The sequence below is a fragment of the Odocoileus virginianus genome, chromosome 28 (genome assembly GCF_023699985.2).
Source record: "Odocoileus virginianus isolate 20LAN1187 ecotype Illinois chromosome 28, Ovbor_1.2, whole genome shotgun sequence".
Lineage (NCBI taxonomy): Eukaryota > Metazoa > Chordata > Mammalia > Artiodactyla > Cervidae > Odocoileus > Odocoileus virginianus.
Window position 1 is genome coordinate 42,774,705 of NC_069701.1, and position 20,082 is coordinate 42,794,786.

The window sequence follows — 20,082 nt, forward strand, 5'->3', positions numbered from 1 at the left end:
ACTCAGCAGTCTGCCCTGTCCCCAGCCACGCATTGTCCAGGGCAGGCCCCTGCCTCGTTTCTGCCCAAGGGGCAGCAGGAAGCCCCCACACCCATGTGAGCCCTCTCAACTGGGGGCCAGGGTCCCCGCACACTGCCTTCCTGGGGGCGGCTCGCAGTGGGGCCTCGGGAGGGGGAGGGCCCCCTGCAGCCTGGAGCCACGCCCCCCCGCACCCTGAGTTGTAGGGTCAGACCCCACGGTCAGGCCTTCGGGACACTGAGCTGGTGCCGCTGCCCATGCCAGAGCCAGGAGCTGGCGCAGAAACATCCAGAACGCACACCGGCTGTGGGGGGCTGACCCCAGCTCTCAGTGTTTCTACCCCAGACCCAGGAGGCTCTGCCCGAGGGGTGGCCAGGAGTCCCTGCGCCACAGAGGGCCAAGCAGGAGGCCTGAACCAGGCAACAGCTCGACCCTGGCCTGGCCGGGCACTCCTGCGCACGTGCACACACACGTGTGCCTTCTGGCTCCTGGGGGTGGGGGTCAGGCCTTCCCACACTCTGGTTCCGGCCCTGTCTTACACAGGCCCCAGGGAGGACCCTGGGTGCAGAGATGGAGCCCGCGACCCTGCCATGGCGTGGGTGCACTAGAAACACTCGCTGATCAGACGCAGGTGAGGACACCCCCACACCAGGATGGAGCGCTGGGCCGGCTACACTCGGAGGAAGAACCTCAGAGGAGGCCCTGGCAGCCAGAAACAGCCCTCAACGGGCAGCGCCTGTGTGCTGGGGACAAAGGCCAAGGGGCTCAAGACCCCGCCGTGGGGAGATGTCTCCCTAGGGCACCCAGGGGCCAGAGGACAAAGCCGGTGATGTCGCTGGACGAGCAGGAAGGCACCCCGGAAGCGGATGTACAGGAGTGGGGCTTTGCTGGGTGTGTAGGAGTTCTCCAAGCAGAGAGGGGAAAACTGAGAGAACAGCCCCCCAGGGAGGCGACAGAGAGGGAGCAGACGCGACCTTGGGGGTCTGTTCATGGGGAACCTGAGCCAGCTGCCGGGAGCCCGGCCTTGGGCAGACGTGACCCAGGCTCTGTGAGCCTCATCCTCTGCCTGCGGAGGCTCATGGCATGACCAGCGGGGCCCCAGGCCCAGACTCTGCGCCGCCGTCTGGATCGGCACGTGAAGGGTGTAGGGAGCAGGGCTGGAACGGGCGGGCCTGCAGAGCGAGCGGGGTGTGCGCTGGGGCCGGGGGTCAGGAGACAGAGCCCAGGCCTCATTCCAGAGAAACGTGGGGCCCACTGAGGGGCCAGGGGACGCCGGGTGGTGGGGGGAGGGTCCCCGCGGGGCCTGGATTCTCAGCGGGGAAACTGAGGCTTGGAGGGCAGGATGCCCTCGCCTGTGCTGCGGGAGCCAGGGCCCCAGGGTGGGTGATCCAGCCGGAGGGAGGGCTGGGTCACCGCGGAGGGGCCCCCGGGAGCCTGGGCCAGGGAGGAAGCCTTGGCGATGACCTCATCCGCTAGGCCTCCGGGCTGCGGCTCACGGGGTTTTCAACCGCAGGCATCGCAGGACAATCCCTGGTATGCGCCCACCAGAAGCTTGGGATACGCGGGGTCTGTGCTGTGCTTTTGAGGGCCTCTCTCTTTGTGTGGGATTTGAAAAAGAAAAAAAAAAAACACCCTGCGATTTCGGAGACAAAAACCAGCCCCTCACCTGGGCCCAGCTGGGGTCTCTTCCCCCAGGGAGCGGGGAGGGGCTGTGTTTGCTACAGCAGCAGGCGGGGGGACGGGGAGGGGGGGCACAGGAGAGCCGCCGGGGCTGGAGCCCGGCCACAGGCACGAGTGCACGCCGAAACCCGGGCACAGAGCGTGCATGCGGCCATGTGCACAAGCGGACACACAGGCGCGCTGCACGCTCGCACACAGACACGTGTACACACACACACACATGCACACACGCGCACGCGGCTTCCTCTGAATTCAGGAACTGTGTCGGGAGCCCTGTTCCCCAGAAGCCGCAAGCAGGGCTCAGATCTCAAAAGGATCGTCTGCATCCCTGGGATAGACCCTGTAGCAGCGACGAGACCCCACCCCAAGTGGCTTTTTCAGGCCCCCCAGATCTCCCTGGTTCAGCAAAATGCTTAATCGCTTGGAGGCCGCCCGAAGCTCCCTCGCCCGGAGCTGAGACAGCAGCTCTCTGGCCCCATAAAAACCAGCACACGAAAAGGAAGGGAGACATATGGGCTCTGTGGGAAAACACAGCTTCGAAGGACTTTTTTCCACCATTTAAACACCGAGCTGCTCTCGGAATCCTGTGTGAGCCCAGGCCCCTCCTGGCTCCGGGCTGTGGTCTGGCTCGCAGTTCTGGGTCACGGCCAGCGACGTTCTCGAGCCGCAGACAACACCGCCACCTGCTGTCCTGCAGCCCCAGCCTGGGCGGCCAACCCAGGAAGGCCTGCGACCACCGCCTCTGTGGCCCGCTGCCCACACACACCCTCCCTCCGTCACACCCTGCCTGGGGCCACACCCGTCACCAGCCTGCAGACCACAGCCTCTCCAGGGAGCCCCCCGCTGCCACCTCCACCCAGAGCCCAGGGACCCCGGGCCAGCTGCAGGGGTGGTCCCAGCCTGCCCCTGGAGGCCCCCACACCCACCCACCTCCTCCTCCCACCCTCAAGACACCCCCTCTTCCAGGAAGCCCTTGGCATCCCTGCAGATGCCCTGCCCGCCCCCCAAGTCCCGCTTCACCTCTTACCTCCTCAGGCCCCAACCCTTGACATCATTCCTATCATGATCCATGTCTTTCCCGGGCCCGCGGCTGCATTCCTCCCGGTGACCCTGATACCCCACCGCCCGCCCCGTGGTCATGATCTAAAGGCATGACTCTGGACATGGTCAGCTCAAACCCACCACAAAGGACCTGTCTCCACAGGCCAGCGAGTTGTGAAATCTTTCGGAACGCAGTACAGGCCATCAAAAGGTTGCATCTGAGGCCATTTTCCCCCAGGCCTTTGTTCCGCAGATGGGGAAGCTGAGGCCCAGGACCCCACGACAGCTCCGGGAGCCCCAGGGAGCCCCCTCTGAACTCCTGGACTCAAAGCAGAATGTCCAAACCCAGCAGCACCGTTCTGGGCCTGTGGAGGGTGCCATCCGTGGGCCCCTGCCCTGGAGGGGCGGCGGAGCAAGGAGACAGAGCCTGGCGCTCCCCACTTCGGCCCACAGACCCCCATCACGCCCAGCCACCGGGGGGAGAGTGGGGTGCAGTGGGGATGGGGAGCCCCTGCAGCGGGCGGTCGCGGGGGGCACCAGCGGTGATGGCCGAGCCGCAGCCTGACCGGGTGGGCGGGAAGTCGGCCCCGCGACCGGTCAGAGGGTCAGTCCATGGGCAGGACCATGTGCCAGGGCCCCCGGGCAGCAGGAAGGCCCAGGGTCAGGGGTCAGCTAACTGCCCGGGAGCAGAGGGAGCCGGCGGAGGAACAGACAGGGGGTGCGCAGCACTGGGGGCCAGCCCGGCAGATCTGAAATCCCACCAGAGCTTCTAGAATGATCAGAGCTTGGTTTTGGAAAGCCTCCCCCCGACCCCCACTCCCCGCCCCAAGCCAACAGCTGCGCTGTGGAGAGGGTGCCTCGGGGGGCACGAGTGTGGCAGAGAAAATGGGGGCACGTGGAACAGGAGAAGCCCTCGCAGCGGGGGCACTCTGCGGGAGGCGGGGGGCTGCTTGCTGGCACACACCCCCCAGGGTCCCAGCTCGAGCTGAGCCCCCATCCTCAGCGGGGGTGGTTTAGTTGCTCAATCGTGTCTGACTCTGTGTGACCCCATGGACTGTAGCCTACCAGGGTCCTCTGTCCATGTGATTCTCCAGGCAAGAATACTAGAGTGGGTAGCTTTTCCCTCCTCCAGGGGATCTTCCCAACCCAGGGATCGAACCCAGGTCTCCTGCATCGCAGGCAGATTCTTTACCAACTGAGCCACGAAGGGAGCCTCAGGGAGGAGACCGCAGTTCCAAGAACAGCCACCAGGAGGCGCGCGGACCTCAGCCACGCCCGGACTGCGCGCGGTCAGTCCCTCCAGGAGGCGGGGAGCCGGCAGGGCCTCGGGGCTGCGGGGACGGCCCTGGGGCCCCTTTGCCACCATGCCCGGCTCTGATGAAGCCCCAAGGAACTCACTGTGACGGAGCAGCAGTGTTGGGGAGAGGGGACGGGGGAGCTCCCAGACAGGCCAAAGGGAGAGGGGAGGCCGGACCAGATGAGGCCCGAGGCTGCCAGGCCCTGCCCCCCACCCCGGAGCCGTCCTGGGGTGACCCACGCCCTCGACGGTCTGCTTTCCAGCCGCAGAGCCGGGCCTGGGATGCGCTGACATCAGCAGTGACTCGGGAGCTGGAATCCCGCGCGGGCTGCACCTAGGGCCCTGCCTGAGCCGCAGGAGGGTGGGGCCAAGTGGCCTGCAAACCGGGACCCCAGCTTCTGGAGGGCCCAGGCGGGGGGCGGGTGTCCCGGGGGCCCCTACCCCGATGGGACTCAAGGTTGTGGGGGCCTCTCAGAACGCAGGAGTGAACCTTCCCGCAGAGGGGGAGCCGACCCAGTCACGCAGGGGCCTCGTGGGCTGAGCTGTGACCTGGACCCTATATTGGGATCCCGAGCCCAGAATCTCAGATGCGGCTGTGTTTGGAGACGGGTCTTTAAAGAGGTGATTATGGTAAAATGAGGTCCCTAGGGTGGGTCCTCGTCCCGTAGGACTGGTGTCCTCAGAGGAGAGGCGGTCAGGACGTAGACACGCACAGGATCACGACACACAGCAGAGGAAACCGTCACCATAGCGTCCTGCCCTCTCATGGGGCTTGAAGGCCACCCCAGCCCAGAAAAAGGCACAGCTCTCTGCCCAGGCCAGGCATTCCCTAGGAGACGTGGAGAGCCCCTCGGCCTGCCCCGCAAAGCCGGAGTGCCCGAGAGATGCCAGTCTGCACACCCAACCAACGCACCGGACCAGACCAGGCAGCAGAGACTCCAGACAGACAACTCCAAAGGGTCAGAGGACAAACCACCGCAAACAATGCCGAAGCAGAGGGAGTCCCAGGCTGCACAGGTGACAAGGGCAGTCGCCCTCATAGACGGCAAAGAAAACCTCCCGGAAACATAAGGGAAGGGATTCCATTGGTGATGGTGACTAACAGCAGCTGTTATCATATTGATAATAACAACAACATCTGTCTCAAACCCACATCCCCAAACCGTGAAACCCTCTGATAGACACGGCCTGCCCGTGGACAGGACGACCCCACTCCACAGAGATGCTGGCCTCCCCAAATTCACTCATCAAACACCAACAGGTGTTTCCTGGGAGGCAGACAAGCCGATCGCAAAGGTCCCTGGGGAGAGGAGACGAGCAGGAATCGCCAGGTGAGCCCTGAGAGAGCAGGGGGCGCCGACACCAACCACACAGGAAAGCAAACTGTCGTGGAGACGCACACGCAGCTGTGAACGGACAGGAAGGCCGCAGAGCAGAGCCCGGGACGCCCGGGTCCCCGTCAGCGCAGGAAGAGTCAGCGGAGCCGGCGTGGGGGGCGGCGAGGGGGACGAGGGGAGAGTGGACTGGGTCCTTCCACCAGGACGTGCCCAACGAGCCCCGACAGCTTAAAGACACAAGGTCCACCCAGACAGCTGCCAGAGGAAGGCGGGCTGAGTGTCTCGCTAACCTCCGAAGGGGAGACTCCGTGAGCACGAACGCAGAGGCGTCGGGCGAACAGTGGAGCTGACCGCGTAAAGTACGACAGGCGCTGCCTCGAGGCCTCGGGGGCCCCGGCTCACAGCCGTCGGCTGGCGAGGGCAGGGGCACCTGGGCCCAGGCTGGGGGAAGGGGCAGGGACGCCTGCAGGTCTGTGTACCAGCCGGACCGGGGACGCGGTGCAGGCCGAGCAGACCACAACCCCGGCCCCTTGTCCTTCCTCCCCTCCCAGCTCAGAAGCCCACTCCTCCCGGAAGCCCTCCCAGACCACCAGGCCTAGCGTCCCGTCATTCTTCTGCCTTCTCAGCCCAGTGGTCACATCCTGGCAAGGTAGGGAGCCAAGAAGGTGGGGTCCCCACTGCCTCTAGGCCCCCGGTGTCAGGGCTAGCCCACAGAGCCAGCCAGCCCTGGGGCGCCGGCACAGGGTCCCGTGGGTGGGAGAGGCCAGGAGCGGCGGGCTTCGCCCTGCGGCCCACCTGCCCGGGGGGCAAGAGCGCAGGGCCCCTCGCGCTGGTACGTACCATCCAGAAGAGGGTCCCCGTGGCCAGGGCGACGTACTGCTCGATGGTGGACAGCACGCTGAAGATGAGGCAGACCAGCACAATGAGGAAGCTGCGGGACAGGAGCACACGCGGTCAGTGCCTCAGCCAGGCCGCCCACCCCGCCCCCCAGACACGGCCCGGGCCTCGCCCACCGCCGAGGGACCGGGCCCTCCCCCCAGGGCCAGCCCCGACCGCCAGCCCCGACCGCCAGGCCTGCCCCGACCGCAGCAGGGCCAACCGCACGCGGTTGCCCCCCGCCAGGAGGGCGTGGGCTCTGACCCAGGCTACGGGCAGATGGGCCTCGGAGGCCCAGGCTGAGGAGCCAGGCGCTGCCCACACGGTCTCCAAGGATCCAGAGTGGAAACTCACGGGGCAGAGAGCCACCTGGGGACCACGGGGCCCAAGGGCCTCCTCTGGGCGGCAAACGTTCTGGACGTGGGGTGATGGTCGCAGGGCTCCGCGGGCATCCCAACAACAGGGCAGTGTGCTTGACCCGAGGGTTTGCCCCCAGGCCCCCGGGAGCACAGGCAGCCACAGAAAGAAGGCAGGCCCGGTGCTGGCCAGCTGGCCCAGACCACTCCCCAGCCTCAGTTTCCCCATCGACACAGCCCGTGGTCACTTCCTCTCAGCAGCGGACATGCAGGCAGGGACTCGGGGGTCAGCCCCGGGGCGGCCCAAGGCTGGACCCGTGTACGCCTCTCGCCCATTCCTCCTAAACCTGCCCGCCTACGGCCCGCAGAGATGCTTCTGCAAAGCTTGTCCAGGCACAGACACTGTCCTGGGGAAGGACGTCACCACCGCCTGCACCGCCCAGCCTCACAGTACAGACGGTAACACGCATCTCTGCAAGACGACGGCTGCGTCGGCTGCTTAGAGATGCTACAGACGAGGAAACCGGGGCCCAGACTCCACGCTTCCTGAGGGTGAACCCCCAGTGGCCAGACCACGGAGGGGGTGAGGCCAGGCCCCAGGAGGGCGCCAGTGTGGTCTCTCCCCTCTGACCCTCCCCTTCCCCACAAAGGGCATTTGCGATGACGCTGAGCATTATCCAGGTGGTCGGGACAGCCGCCCACACCCAGATCTGTCACCTAGTCACACCTGCAGAGCCCTGCTTCCACAAACGGTCACACTCGGGCGCAAAGGTCAGGACAGCGACACCCCTGCTGGCCCACAGTCACCGGGCCAACACTGGCTGAAGCCCCGAGCCCCGAGCCCTGTGCCCCGGGCCACTGGCCCCCAGGGTGCAGGGAGGCCCTGGTGGGGAAGGGGCAGCTGGCGCCCAGCAGGCCCGGACCGAGGTCCGCAGGTCCTGCTGCCCACAGCTGCCCGGGTCCCCCCACCTCCAGTCCCCACCGCCAGGACATGTGCGAAAAGTCCTAAACTCTCTACCGGTCTTGCCTCCTGAGGCAGAGGATGTGGACAGAACCCAGGGGGCGTCTCTGCCCCCTCGAGGTGCCACGGCGGTGACTCAGCTGCCTCGGAGGCCTGGGGCAGCGGTCGCTCTTCTCGAGGCCGGTGGCAACTGATCGCGCGCTGTCCGTCAGGACAACCTCGGCTTTGGACACAGCAGTGAGAGCTGTCTTAGAACCGCATGCCGGGCGGGGGCACAGAGGCCTGGGGCTGGGGAGGACAGGGTCTTGCCAACAGGAGGGGTCTGGCCATGGCAGCTCCGCCTGTGGACAGGCCTGAAGGGTACATCAGGGTGGGCGTCCTCAGCCTCAGCTCCTGCTCAGAAGCACACGGAGACCCCACCCCACCCCGCACTGTGCGCCCAGAACCTTGGTGGAGGCCCTGGGCCAGCGCGTGGGCCCCTACCCAGGAGCACCCCCCTGGGGGCTGCTGGGCCTCCAGGCTCAGGGCTCCCGACCCTCCACAGCGTGTCGGCCTCCGTCACACTGTCTTCTGAAGGCTCAACAGCTCCTTGAATACCTGCACACGTGCCGGTTTCAGAAAGAATCATTTCACAAAGGGTGCTTTGTCCCCTCCGAGCGTGTGGGCCCAGGAGCCTCAGTGAGGCCAAGGTTGGGCCCCTGCCCTTGGGGTGTTGGCAGCAACCTGGGTGGCCTGGCACGCCCCTTCTGCCTCTGCAGGGCTGGCCACCCCCCTCTCCATCCCAGCCTAGGTCCTGAGGTTCCAAAGTCAGGCAGCCACAGACCTCCAAGAGCTGGAGGACCAAGGCCCAAGGGAGGGGGAAAGCCGCCCTGTGCTCTGTCCGGGGTTTGGGGAGCGGGGCTGGGCGGGGGAGAGGCTCCCGCGGGTCCTGGGGCTGCCCGACCCGACTTCCCAGGGAGGTGTGTGCGTGCCAAGGTGAGGACGATGGCCTGCCTGTGCCCTGACGGCCGATCCACCCTGGGCGCACGGCCGCCGGCTCCCACCTGAGGACGTCCGTGCCGTTATCGGACATCGGACATCATTTCAGCATCTGCACCAGCAGGTGCCCGGGGAATGCAGAGGAATGTGGGGGCCGTGCCAGGGAGGTGGTCCAGCAGGAGGGTGCGCCAGGGGGCAACGGGGGGGTGGACGGCAGGACCCCACCCCCTCGCCCACGGGCTGGGCCCCCAGCGGCACCGGCGACTGGCAGGCTCAGCCCAGGCGGGCCGGACCAGGCCTTCAGGGAAGTCCACGGGGAAACCTCTTTCAACCCTGGATATTCCCCAGTGATGCTGAAAACGTGAATAAAAAACACACGCTTCACGTGCAAGGGGAATAGAGCCTGTTCAAGGCGCACTCGGAACCCAGAAGTGACAGACCCCTGCCTTCGGGCTCTGTGAGCTCTGAGCGAGGCCCAGGAGGCTGAGACGCAGCGCTGGGGCGGTCAGGGAGCGTTGGCTGCACCCTATCTGTGCGGTCAATTTCTCTGCGACCCCACGAACTGTAGCCAGGCGCCTCTGTCCAGGGGATTTCCCAGGCCAGCAGACTGGGGCGGGTTGCATTTCCTCCTCCAGGGGATCTTCCTGACTCAGGGACTGAACCCACGTCTCCTGTAGGGCAGGTGGATTCTTTGCCACTGCCCCACCTGGGGAGCGGATTCAATACATAACAATTAGGTACTTGGAAAAGTCTCATTGGTCCAGAAAAAACGTTCTGTGCGAAGGGACGGACTTTGGGAACACTGCTCGGTGAGACACCACAGTCACGGGAGGGAAAGTCCTGTGTGATTCGACTCCCACGAGGGCCCTGGAGCTCAAACCCACAGAAATGGACAACAGGATGCGGGGGCCAGGCGCGGGGCAGGGAGGCAGGGCTTCTGGGCAGACTGTGTCCCTTCGGGAGGATGAGGCTTTGAGGACGGCTGAGTTAATCGCTGCCCAGCACAGCTCAGGTCTGCGTGTCTGAGCGGTGCACTCACATGTTGTCCGAGAGGAGGTTTCACGCTACACGTGAAACCACAGCGTTTCTAAGTTAAGGGGGAAAAGAGGAAACTAAGTAAATGACATTTACACACAAGCCCTGGACTGGGGCCCGTGTTTGATTAAGGCTATAAATGAGGCTGTGTGAGGTTCAAAGACCCGCTCTCCCGGCTAGGACCTTCGGGCCGATAACAGACAAAGGACTTGTCCCACTGCCTGAACCTCAAGGCCGAACTCGGAGCGTGTGATTTAGTAGATTAGCTGCTGACGTTCAAACTCCGGCGGTATCGGAGGGGTTCCTCTTTGTACAAAAGTCGCCTGGGAGATTCCAAACATCCCTGAACAAACAGGACTGGGGAGCATGCGCCTGGACGTGGACGCCCCCGTGGCACTGGGCCTCCGGGGGATGAGGACGCCCCCGTGGCACTGGACCCCTGGCGGGGGGGCGGGGGGAGGCTTGCCTCAGGTCCCACCAGGACTCTGTAGGGCTGGGGCAACACTGCCCAACGGAATGCCAAGACATGCCCCACCCCAGTCCAGCCCGTGCCCAGCACTGCCCTGGGTGGAACAGGGTCGGGCACGTCGCCAATCACACCTCGGCCCAGGTGCTGGGCGCTGTGCACCCCCTGACCCCATGCAGAAGGCATTACACCACCTCCAGAAGGAGACTCTGGGCTGCCCCTCCAGTCCGCGCTGCCCGGCAAGGGGATCCAGGGCTCAGGGACAGTGAGGCCAAGCCAGCTCCAGCCTCAAGGCAGGGACCGAGGCTCCCCTCAGGCAGGGCACCTGTTTCCAGGGGCCAGGCCCAGCATTCGGTACCCCAAGTCCTCCAAGGGGAACGGCACGTACAAGGCTGAACCGCGGGGCGTGGGAGGTGCTGCGTGGGCAGGCGGGGCGGGCACGGTGGAGACACTGGGCCTCCTCCAGCTTCCGGGGGACCCAGGTGCCTCTGGGCTTAGGGCCACATCCTTCCGGCCTCTGCCTCCAATGTCACAGCCCCTGTGTTTGTCCCTTTTTGTGTGTCTTATGAGGACGCTTCTCACTGAACTGGGGCCCCCCTGCCCGAGAATCCAGAATTATCTCCCCCTCAAGATCCTTAACATATCACCTCTGCAAAGACGCTTTTTCTAAATACCGAAGGTCACGTTCACAAGTTCCAGGGAGTCTGCCATCTCTGGGGGCCATTATTCAGCCTCTGTGACTTATCTAGGGTTCTAATAAATGACTGCAGATGGTGACTGCAGCCATGAAATTAAAAGATGCTTACTCCTTGGAAGGAAAGTTATGACCAACCTAGACAGCATATTAAAAAGCAGAGACATTACTTTGCCAACAAAGGTCCGTCTAGTCAAGGCTATGGTTTTTCCAGTGGTCATGTATGGATGCGAGAGTTGGACTGTGAAGAAAGCTGAGCGCCGAAGAATTGACGCTTTTGAACTGTGATGTTGGAGAAGACTCTTGAGAGTCCCTTGGACTGCAAGGAGATCCAACTAGTCCATCCTAAAGGAGATCAGTCCTGGGTGTTCATTGGAAGGACTGATGCTGAAGCTGAAACTCCAATACTTTGGCCACCTCATGTGAAGAGTTGACTCACTGGAAAAGACCCTGATGCTGGGAAAGATTGAAGGCAGGAAAAGGGAACGACAGAAGATGAGATGGCTGGATGGCATCACCGACTCAATGGACATGAGTTTGGGTAAACCCCAGGAGTTGGTGATGGACAGGGAGGCCTGGTGTGCTGCAGTCCATGGGGTTGCAGAGAGTTGGACACGACTGAGCAACTGAACTGAACTGAATAAATCGCTTATGATGACGAGAACTATCAGCCAATCTTCCGTGAGTCTTTAAAAGCCAGCATGGGGCATGTGGTAACGTGCGCGTCCGTGGCGCCCCTGTGAAACAGTCCAAGGTACGTTCAGAGCTTCCTGCCCATCCCCTCACAGCCTCAGTGCATCTGGAGAGACCCGAGTAAGATCCCAGGCTCCAGGGCCTAGGATGCAGAGAGGGATGTCTTTGCGAGGTCACGCACAGCTCAGCACCCCACCGTCCAGACCCCGTCACGTCAGGGAGGGACTTGGCCCCACACTCCGCCTCCCCGTGATGTGCTGGGCGGCATCCAAGCAGGGCTCCCGGGACGAGGGCTCCCACGGGCCACCCCGACTCCGAACCTCCCGTGAGGCGTGCTCCTCATTCCTTTCAGAGGCTCCCTCAGGCGATGCGACCCCTAGCCACGCGGGCTCCAGCGGGCAGCTGGGCGTGATGAGGCCACTGTTCCCACAGCACCAGTCTCCCTAAGGTCCCGTGAGCGCAAGATCCCATCAAACTGATCCCTGAGGCCTGTTTGCAAGGAGCCCCTGGGAGACGAAGATGCTTATCGCTGCCTCTCGCCAGAGGCCATTCTCAGCTTTGCGGGCTTTCAGTCGACACTTCTTCTAAAAGTGACCTGGGTTGGGACCCCAGAGACACAGGGCCTCTCGCCTCGCACTCTGGCTGGGCCCTTGGCTGTTGCTGTGAGCATAGCACCTCCCTAAAGGCCAGGCCTTCTCTGCCTGGGGGTCTCCACCCCCAGGGGATGGGCCACCAGGACGGCACCAGAATCTGCAGCCCACATCCCACTGGTCTCCCTGCCCAAGTCTCAATGTCCACCCAGCATCTGGGGGCGATCCCAGGAGGATGCAAATTCCACCAGCCCTCCAAGCTAAAGATTCTCCAATGAAGTCTGAGCTCCAAACCCACCTTCCCGGGCATCCCCCTGCCCCATAGGCCTGGGCTTCCCTGAGGGGTACGGGGGGCCTTCTGATGCCACAGCTAGGCCCTGTGTCCCCTCCCTGCTCTCATCAGACCACTGACCACCTGCTGCCCACTGCTGCCCCCGATAGAGCAAGGGCTCCTCAGGCAGAGGATGTCTGATGTCCACTTTGAAGGCCCCATATGGGACCTGGTACCTGAATGACTGACTGAATGTTTTAGGTTGAACTCAAGATCTCAGTGGACAGAATTCACAGTGCCACCTCCTCCATGCAGGCCTCCAGGGTTCATCCAGAAGTGAAACTCTCTTGTGCCATTTTTTCCCTCCTTGCCCTGCCCGGCCACACCTCACCCCAGAGTGCTCCACCAGGGCCCTACGGGGCTTCCAATGGGCCAGGGCACCAGGTAGCTCTCCACATGCCCCCTCTCCCCCAGGCTGTATGCCAACAGTGCCAGGCAGAAAGGAGCTGGGGGCGGTGGGAGGGAACTCTGATGTGAGTGGGCAGCACCACGGCCACCCCAGCTGCCAGGAGTGCGGAAGGCGCAGCGGGCGAAGCTCTGAGAGGAGGGTCACGGTCTCGCTGCCTAAAGTTGGCCCCAGAGGCAGCAGGGAGGGGACTGCTCCCAGAGAAGACCAATCCATGCCGGGCAGGGAAGACCCTGCGGGGACACCGTGCCCAGCCTGGCTATGCACGCTACCGGCCCCCTGACCCCAGCACAACTGCAAAGCACTGCCCCATGTCCACTCTGCCCAGTGTCTGCCCACCAGCAGGGCAGCGACTGCCCAGACTCACCCCCACCCCCTTCTCGGGGCCTCTTCCAGAAACCCAGGATGACGCAGGTGAGGGGACAACTTGGACCCAGGATGGGGTCACGCTCAGGAGCCCTGTGACGGGTCCGCCGGCAGTAAAGCGCCACCTTGCTCACTGAGGCCAGACTCAGGGACCCAGACTGCTCAGCACAGATAGAAACCCAGCTCCACCCTGGCGGCCCCAGGCTGGAGGCACTACAGGCCCCAAAGCCCGACCGCGCCCCCTGCCCGAGGTGACAGGGTGGGGACAGCGGCGCCCCCAGCATGGGTTGCGCCTTCTGCAGGGCAGGGGTGGGACAGCCTGGCCCAGCCGAGCCCGGGGAGTGGCCGGCCATCGCCCCGCCCAGCGGCACGACTCCATCGAGGACACAGGTGGACGGCTGTGCTCGTGTCTCACCCCACGCCCAGCAGCCTCTCACTTCCCATGTGCAGCTCCGCATGAGGCCCTCGCGTGTGCAGGGGGCAGGACGTCCCCCTCTGTCGAGGGCTGAGCCGGCTGGGGGAAGCTGGGGGCCGGCCTTGGCTGAAGGCTGGACCACATCACCCTAATCGGTCATGTCAAAGCCTTTCCTGGGCACTAGAGAGGCAGCTATGGGGGGGTCTCAGGGATGAGGGTGCTGTGAGGGTAAGATTTCTCAGGGATCTGTTACACGATCAGAAACAGAACAGCCTGGGACGTCCCCAGAGTCCAGTGGCTGAGACTTTGCCTTCCAATGCTGGGGCACGGGTTCAATTCCTGGCCGATGAGCCAAGATCCCACAGGCCAAGCAACCAACCGAACATTTAAAAGTAAATAAATAAATTGGTGTCTTAAAATTTTTTTTTCAAAAGTCAGTGAACCAAGATCCCACAGGCCAAGCAACCAAAAAGTTTAAAAATAAATATATAAATTGGTGTCTTTTTTTAAAAAAAAGCTTTCCCTGGTGGTCCAGCGTTAAGACTCTATGCTTCCACTGCTCGACTCAATCCCTGGTTGGGGAACTAAGATTCCACGCACTGCAAGGGGGTACCAATAAGTAGAAAGAGAGAAAGAAAGGAAAGAGAAAGAGAAGACAGACAGGCTGACAGACAGCAGCCGTGTCCGAGCACCAGGCTGTGGGCGGCTAGACTTGGAGCGTCCGGCCCGGGCCACGGTCAGCCACGTGTGCTTTCCCGGCCTCCGCTGGACAGCAGAGTGCCAGCACAGAGCTGGGAGCCCGGGCTCCTTCCACCAGGCCCCACGCAGCTCCTCAGTGCCTGGCCCCAGTGCCTGGCAGGAGGGTGGGGACAAGCTGTGTAAATCCACACCTTCCCGTCCCCTCTGTCTTCAGGAGAAGCCCCAGAAGCAGGCCTGTCCCTCATCAGAGGAGAAAGAGGGCCCGAGGCTGCCTGGAGCCCCGGGCCCAAACGGCCGGTGGAGAGCAGGACCGCAGCGCGGGCTTCCCGCCCCAGGCGCTGCCCACAGCGCCAGGAAAACAGGGTCCAGCCAGCAGGGCAGGGTCTCTATATGCCCACTGCCCACCCTCAAGAGGCTGCCCCGGCCTGGCAGTGAGAGGACAGGCTCCAGTTAGGTTTGGCCAGGGGGCTGGGGGTGTCCCGGCCCTCGGGGTCTGGCGCTGGGTGGCAGGCCCGCCCGAGGCAGGGCTTCCAGGCAGAGCAGACGAGCTTGCCCAGGGCCCAGGCTGTGGGGCAGCTCTGACCCCTGCAGTGTCGCCTCCACTAAGCCTGGCTGCCCAGCCCAGCCCAGCTGCGATAAGAACCCCTCGGAGGGTATATTTAGAAGGTGCCAGAGAACAAACTGAAGTGACCCCATGGACAGGGGCCTTATCTGCCCCAGGACGCATGTCGTCTTCCCGTGAACGGGGCCTGTCCTGGGTGAGGCAGGGGCCTAGAGGGTCCTCCTGGGGGGCAGGGGTGGGCAGTGCGGACAGCTGGACACCCTGTGCATGCTCGCCTGGCCCCAGAGGCAGCCTGTCCCAGTGGCGACCCCTGGCCCGATGCGGCCAGCCCCTGCAGGCCTCACCTGGGACAGGACGGGACGGGCAGTCTCCCTTCTGGGCTGAGAAGGGGCAGCAGGTAGCGGAGCGCTCAGACACCAGTGGGGGTGGGAAGGGTCCGGTGGGCTTCCTGCCCACGGCCCAGGGCCCTGCCCTCCTTCAAACAGGGTCAGTCTGCAGGCTAGAGGCCACGGCAGGGCTCCCGGGACACCTGGACCCAGCCCCGAGGAGGAGCAAGGTGCCTGCAGCCCCACTGGTGCCGGAGGGGGTGGGCGTCTCTGCGCATCCCTGCTTGGGAAAGTCCCTCCTCCTGTCTACCCCTAAGTCTTCCTTGCTGCAGTGTGGCCTGACCTCAGGCTGAAGGCAACCTCCCGACTCCAAGCCCCGCAGGGGCCCCCATATAGTCTGTCCTCAGGGCCAAGACCACCGCCCAGACCCAGAGAGGCAGGGTCCCTGGTTGAGACTTTGAGGATCCCATGCCTTCTCCTTCTCTGACCCCTGCTAAGCTCCCCACCCAACACTTTGGAGGTAGAGGCCCTTCTGAGAAGCCGGAAAGCCCACAGGAGCAGCCCCGGCCCAAGGCGGAGCCCCCCACCCCCCACCCTGGAACCTGCCAAGATTTCCCCAGAGACAGTTCTCAGCCTGCCAAGGCTGCGCGCCGAGCAGACGTGGGTCCCCAGCGTGGCCTTGGCTCCCACACACCCACGGCCCCAGGAGGACTCCTGCCCAGGACCTTGGTGATTCCCAACCCTCTTCCAGCCCCAGCGCCCCTGAGCCCAGCAGGTCAGTGCTTGGGGAGCGTGGAGAGGCAGCAGGTCCCCAGGCCGGGCACCGCCCCCTGCCCCCAGCCAGGCCTGGCTCCATGGAGGGCCTGGGTGTTGACACCGGGCCCAGAACCCCCAGAGTCAGCCCATCCCACGAGCTCAGGAAGGGGCTTTCCCTCATCCCTGCCATCCAGGGGCCCAGGTTCCCTGGACGTAGACGCCAGCTTCTCGGGCCTTCCTTTCACCCCAGACCAGGAAGGGTTCTGGCTTCACGGCTTTCTCCTGGGGTGACCCAGGCCACATGCCTCCCTCCAGGCCATGTCTCTCCCAGGACATGCTCTCCCTCCAAGGCCCAAACTGGGGGTGTGGGAGCCGAAGAGGCCTGTCCTCCAGCCGAAGAGCAGGGACGCCTCACTCTTGTCTCCCCACCGCCCCGAGCCAGGAAGGCCTGCCACTGACAAAACCAGCGTTCCAGGGTGGATGGGGACAGCCCATGGGACCCGCCAACCCACACGTCCCCAGGCAGGCCCCCTGAATAGGGCACTTCACCCCGGCCTTTGAGGCCAGCTTTGCTCTGGACGAGGAGGCCTGAGGATCAGGGCTGCAGATGGTGCCCCCGCCCGCCTTCTGCTGCAGCCCTGAGGCATCCCAGGGAAGCCGGTCAGACTGAGAGCGGGCAGCCCGAGGTGGACCCCAGCGTGGCCGGGCCTTTGCCGGGAGCACCCCTGCTCCAGGCCACGAGACAGAGAGACTGGTCAGGCAGGGCCACACACAGGCTCTTGCACCCCAAGAAGGCAGGGAGATCTGGGGGGAGGCCAGGATATTTAGGGGGATGAGGCAAGGACATCGGGGCAGGGGGAGATAAACGTGGTTCCTCTGAGTGCCCATCATGGGGACCCCGCCTCGCGGATTTTGAGCCCAAATCCAGTCCCTAGCCCCTCTCTGCCATGCTCCTGACCCCTGACCCCCTCCCAGGGGCCTGCCGGGCTGCAGCCACAGCTGTCCCCACCCCCAGCCTGTCCAGCACCTCCATACCGGGCCTGGACGTGGTCAGCCCCCAAGGACCTCAGGGTCCTTGCCCAGTGGCCACTGCTGTGAACCCATTTGCCCACCGTTTCAGAAGCCCCAGCCCCACCCACCACCAGTATGCCACCCCAGGAGCTGCAAGCTTGGTGTTCGACGGCTCCTGCCCTTGGAAAGCCCAGCGCTGCTCACTGCAGGCCTCTGCCAGGCCATCAGGGGTGATCCCCAGGACACATGGGGGCAGCAGTGAGCGGGGGTCACAGAGAGGCCAAGGTAGGGGCTGGAGCAGAGGCGGAGGAGAAGGAGGACGCGTGCGCCCAGGCTCAGGACCTCCTCCCCAGACACGGCCTCCAGGAGCCCAGGGACTGAGCGCTAGGGCCCTCCTCACGGGCGGAGGATGGGGGTGGACGGCCCTGTGGCTGACTCCCAGCCTGGCTCCAGCACCTCCAGCTGCCCCCCAAGACGTGCCCAGAGGTCCCAGGGGCAGGGGGCATGTGGACACAGTGAGGGGGGAGGGCCCTCATTGTAGGTGTGACCGAGGGCGGGTGCCCAGCATGTGGCAGGTGCCTTCACAGGGGCTACCCGGCCTTGTCCTGGGACACGACGCAGCCTTGCCCGCGGGAGCCGCAGCCTCTGGAAGGTCTGCCCTCCGGGAAGCGGCCTGCTTCCTCTTTCTGCAGCTGGCCTGAGACGAACACCCCCGCTTCCTCTGTGCTTCTTCCTTGCCCCGTGTCCACACCCGCTCTGATCTCTGCAAACACACTCGGGGCTCCCACACATGCGTGAGGGAGGGGCCACAGTGGATGCAGCCTGGGCCCTTGGACGGTCGAGGGCCCCCCTCCCCCTTGCAGCCAAGCCTGCCCTCCTGCATCCAGTCCCCAGGCTGGACTCCCCGCCCACCACGGGCCGCCCGGAACCAGGCCAGGCCTTCATCAAAGCCGGGGCCGCTCCAGGGCGCGGCGGGCGGAAGCGGGAGCTCTGCGGTCAGGGCCCCCTGTGGGTTCCTCAACGCCGGATGCCAGGAGCAGGTCTATTTTGGTCTCTGCATCCTCCACCGTGCCGGCCAGCAGCCCGGCTCTACTGCAGGGGGAGGTCAGCACCTCCACCCAGCACGGCCAGCCCAGCGGCTCCGGCGTGTGCTCCATCACTGGTCACGGAGGGCGGATTCCCAGGCTGGGGAGCGACCACGACTCAGCTAAAATCAGTCCCCCTCCTACTCGGAGGCCAACTGAGAAGGCCCAGGCCTGGGACGGCCACTCGGGCCCGGGCTCCAGGGATGAGGCAGATCCAGGAGACAAGACTGTAAACCAGAGAGGAAATAAACAAAAGGAAGACAGTGACAGAGGCCCCAGGCAAACAGAGAGGGGCTGTCACTCTGAGCCACAGGGTCGGGGTGCGGGAGGCCGCCCGCGGTGGGCCAGGGTGGATATTCCAGCAGAGGTGAGTGCAAAGGCCCTGAGGCAGGCTATGAGGCCAGGGAGGCAGAAGCAGGGTGGAGGGCAGAAACACCACCAGAAAGAAGGCCGGAGGAGAGCCACGCCCAGGGGCCCCTCAAAGCCCAGGAGAGGTACCAGGCCGTCCGGGCCTCCCAGCACCAGCAGACACAGGCTCTGCGCTGGGCCCCGGAGGCCCCAAGTGGGAGGAAGGGTCAGGTCATCAGAGGAGCATCCCTCTCATGCACGCCCACCATGGGGCCAGAGCCTCCAACACCAGGACTCCAGAGTCGGGCTGCATCCCAACCCAAAGGCAGCATCCGCAGTGAGTCCATCCCACCCCCGCCCCTCACACCTGGGGCATCTCCCCAGCAGCTGCCCCAGGCGTCCTTGGGGCCCCCTGCCCACATCTGCCGGGCCCCATGGCCCAGCCAGCGGCCGGGGAACCCCTGCCCCGAGAGTCCCTCTTTTCTCCCTCAGTCCAGCCGCGACCCACAGCGGCCACGTCCAAGGAGGGAACAAAGGCAGAGGACAGGAGGAGCAGCCCAGGGTCCGGCGGCGGGACACGGGGCCGGAAGCGCCTGCACCAGGCCGACACCTCCACATGCCGTCGGAGCTGCCGCTTCCTGCTGGCCGCCCAGAATAGCCAGCATATCCTCCAAGCAGCCTCCCCGATCCTGCCCGTGACTAACAGCACCCCCCACCCGTCCCACAGGACACCCAGCCTTCCGGAAGCCAGGCATTCATGAGAGCAAAGAGACCCTGCAGGGTCAGGGTCCACTAGACCTGGGGTCCTGGGGGCGAAGATGCAGAACTTGGAGGGGAATCAATGACTGACGCCAAGGGAAAAGGCTCTGGGGTCCCACCAGCCTTCTCCCAAAGCCTGATGCACCCCTCGGGAAACAGTGTCCTAGGAGAGGAAACTCTGGAATTCTCTGTCTCCTGAAAGAGCAGAGACCCTGAGCCAGCTGCTCCGCCTCCCCGCCTGTGCTGCGTTAGTCACAGGAGCACGGCCCCTCCCAAGGGTCGCGCAGCTGTTACAGGGCCTGGGAAACCTGGGCTCTGAGACGACCCTGTGCTGGGGAAGCGGGGAAGGAGCAGCCTGGGGTGGGACGTGTCACGTCGGAGGAGTCTGCTCGCTGAGGTGCCGTGAGGCCAGCGGGAGGTCGGGGGAGAGCCCACTCCAGGGTCCAGGTCTGTGAGGCATCGGTGTGTGGGTGACGGGGAGCAGGCTCTGGGAGGGTCTCCCAGGAGCGAGGGGGGCAAGGGGGGAGAGCAGGGGGTCTGGGCGACAACCCAGCGGGGGGCAAGCGCCCTAGGGCCCTGCCCCTCTTTCTTCCCCATCTACTCTGCTCGTAAACCCTCTTACCCACAGGCCCCTTGCTTGTCGTCCTCCCTCCAGCCCACCTGGAGCAGAGCCTCCCCCTCCCACAGCCCATCTCAGCAACGGCCTCTGGCCTCCCCACCCCAGTCCCGCGCCACGCAGAGGTCAGAGGGTGCTGGTGAGCGGTCTGGACGTCTAAGGGGCGGGCCCTGGGCAGGCGTCATGAAAGAGAAGACCTTAGATTACACACATGAGCAGACTTCAGCTTCAGCGTCACTCCTTCCAATGGATAGCGAGGGTTGATTTCCTTTAGGATGGACTGGGTTGATCACTGGAAGGACTGAAGCTGAAGTGCCAATACCTTGGCCACCTGATGTGAAGAGCCGACTCATTGGAAAAGACCCTGATGCTGGGAAGGA

The 20,082-nt window shown here is 64.4% G+C and overlaps 1 protein-coding gene across 3 annotated transcripts in view; it reads right to left on the reverse strand.

Annotated features, from left to right (window-relative positions):
* Nucleotides 1–20,082, reverse strand: part of KCNQ1 (potassium voltage-gated channel subfamily Q member 1) — a 364,068-nt gene that overhangs the window by 300,245 nt on the left and 43,741 nt on the right. For all 3 annotated transcript variants that reach the window (XM_070457845.1, XM_070457847.1, XM_070457844.1), the window contains exon 2: nt 6,214–6,304. In XM_070457845.1, the coding sequence (XP_070313946.1) occupies nt 6,214–6,304 (91 nt within the window). The remainder of the gene's footprint in view (nt 1–6,213; nt 6,305–20,082) is intronic.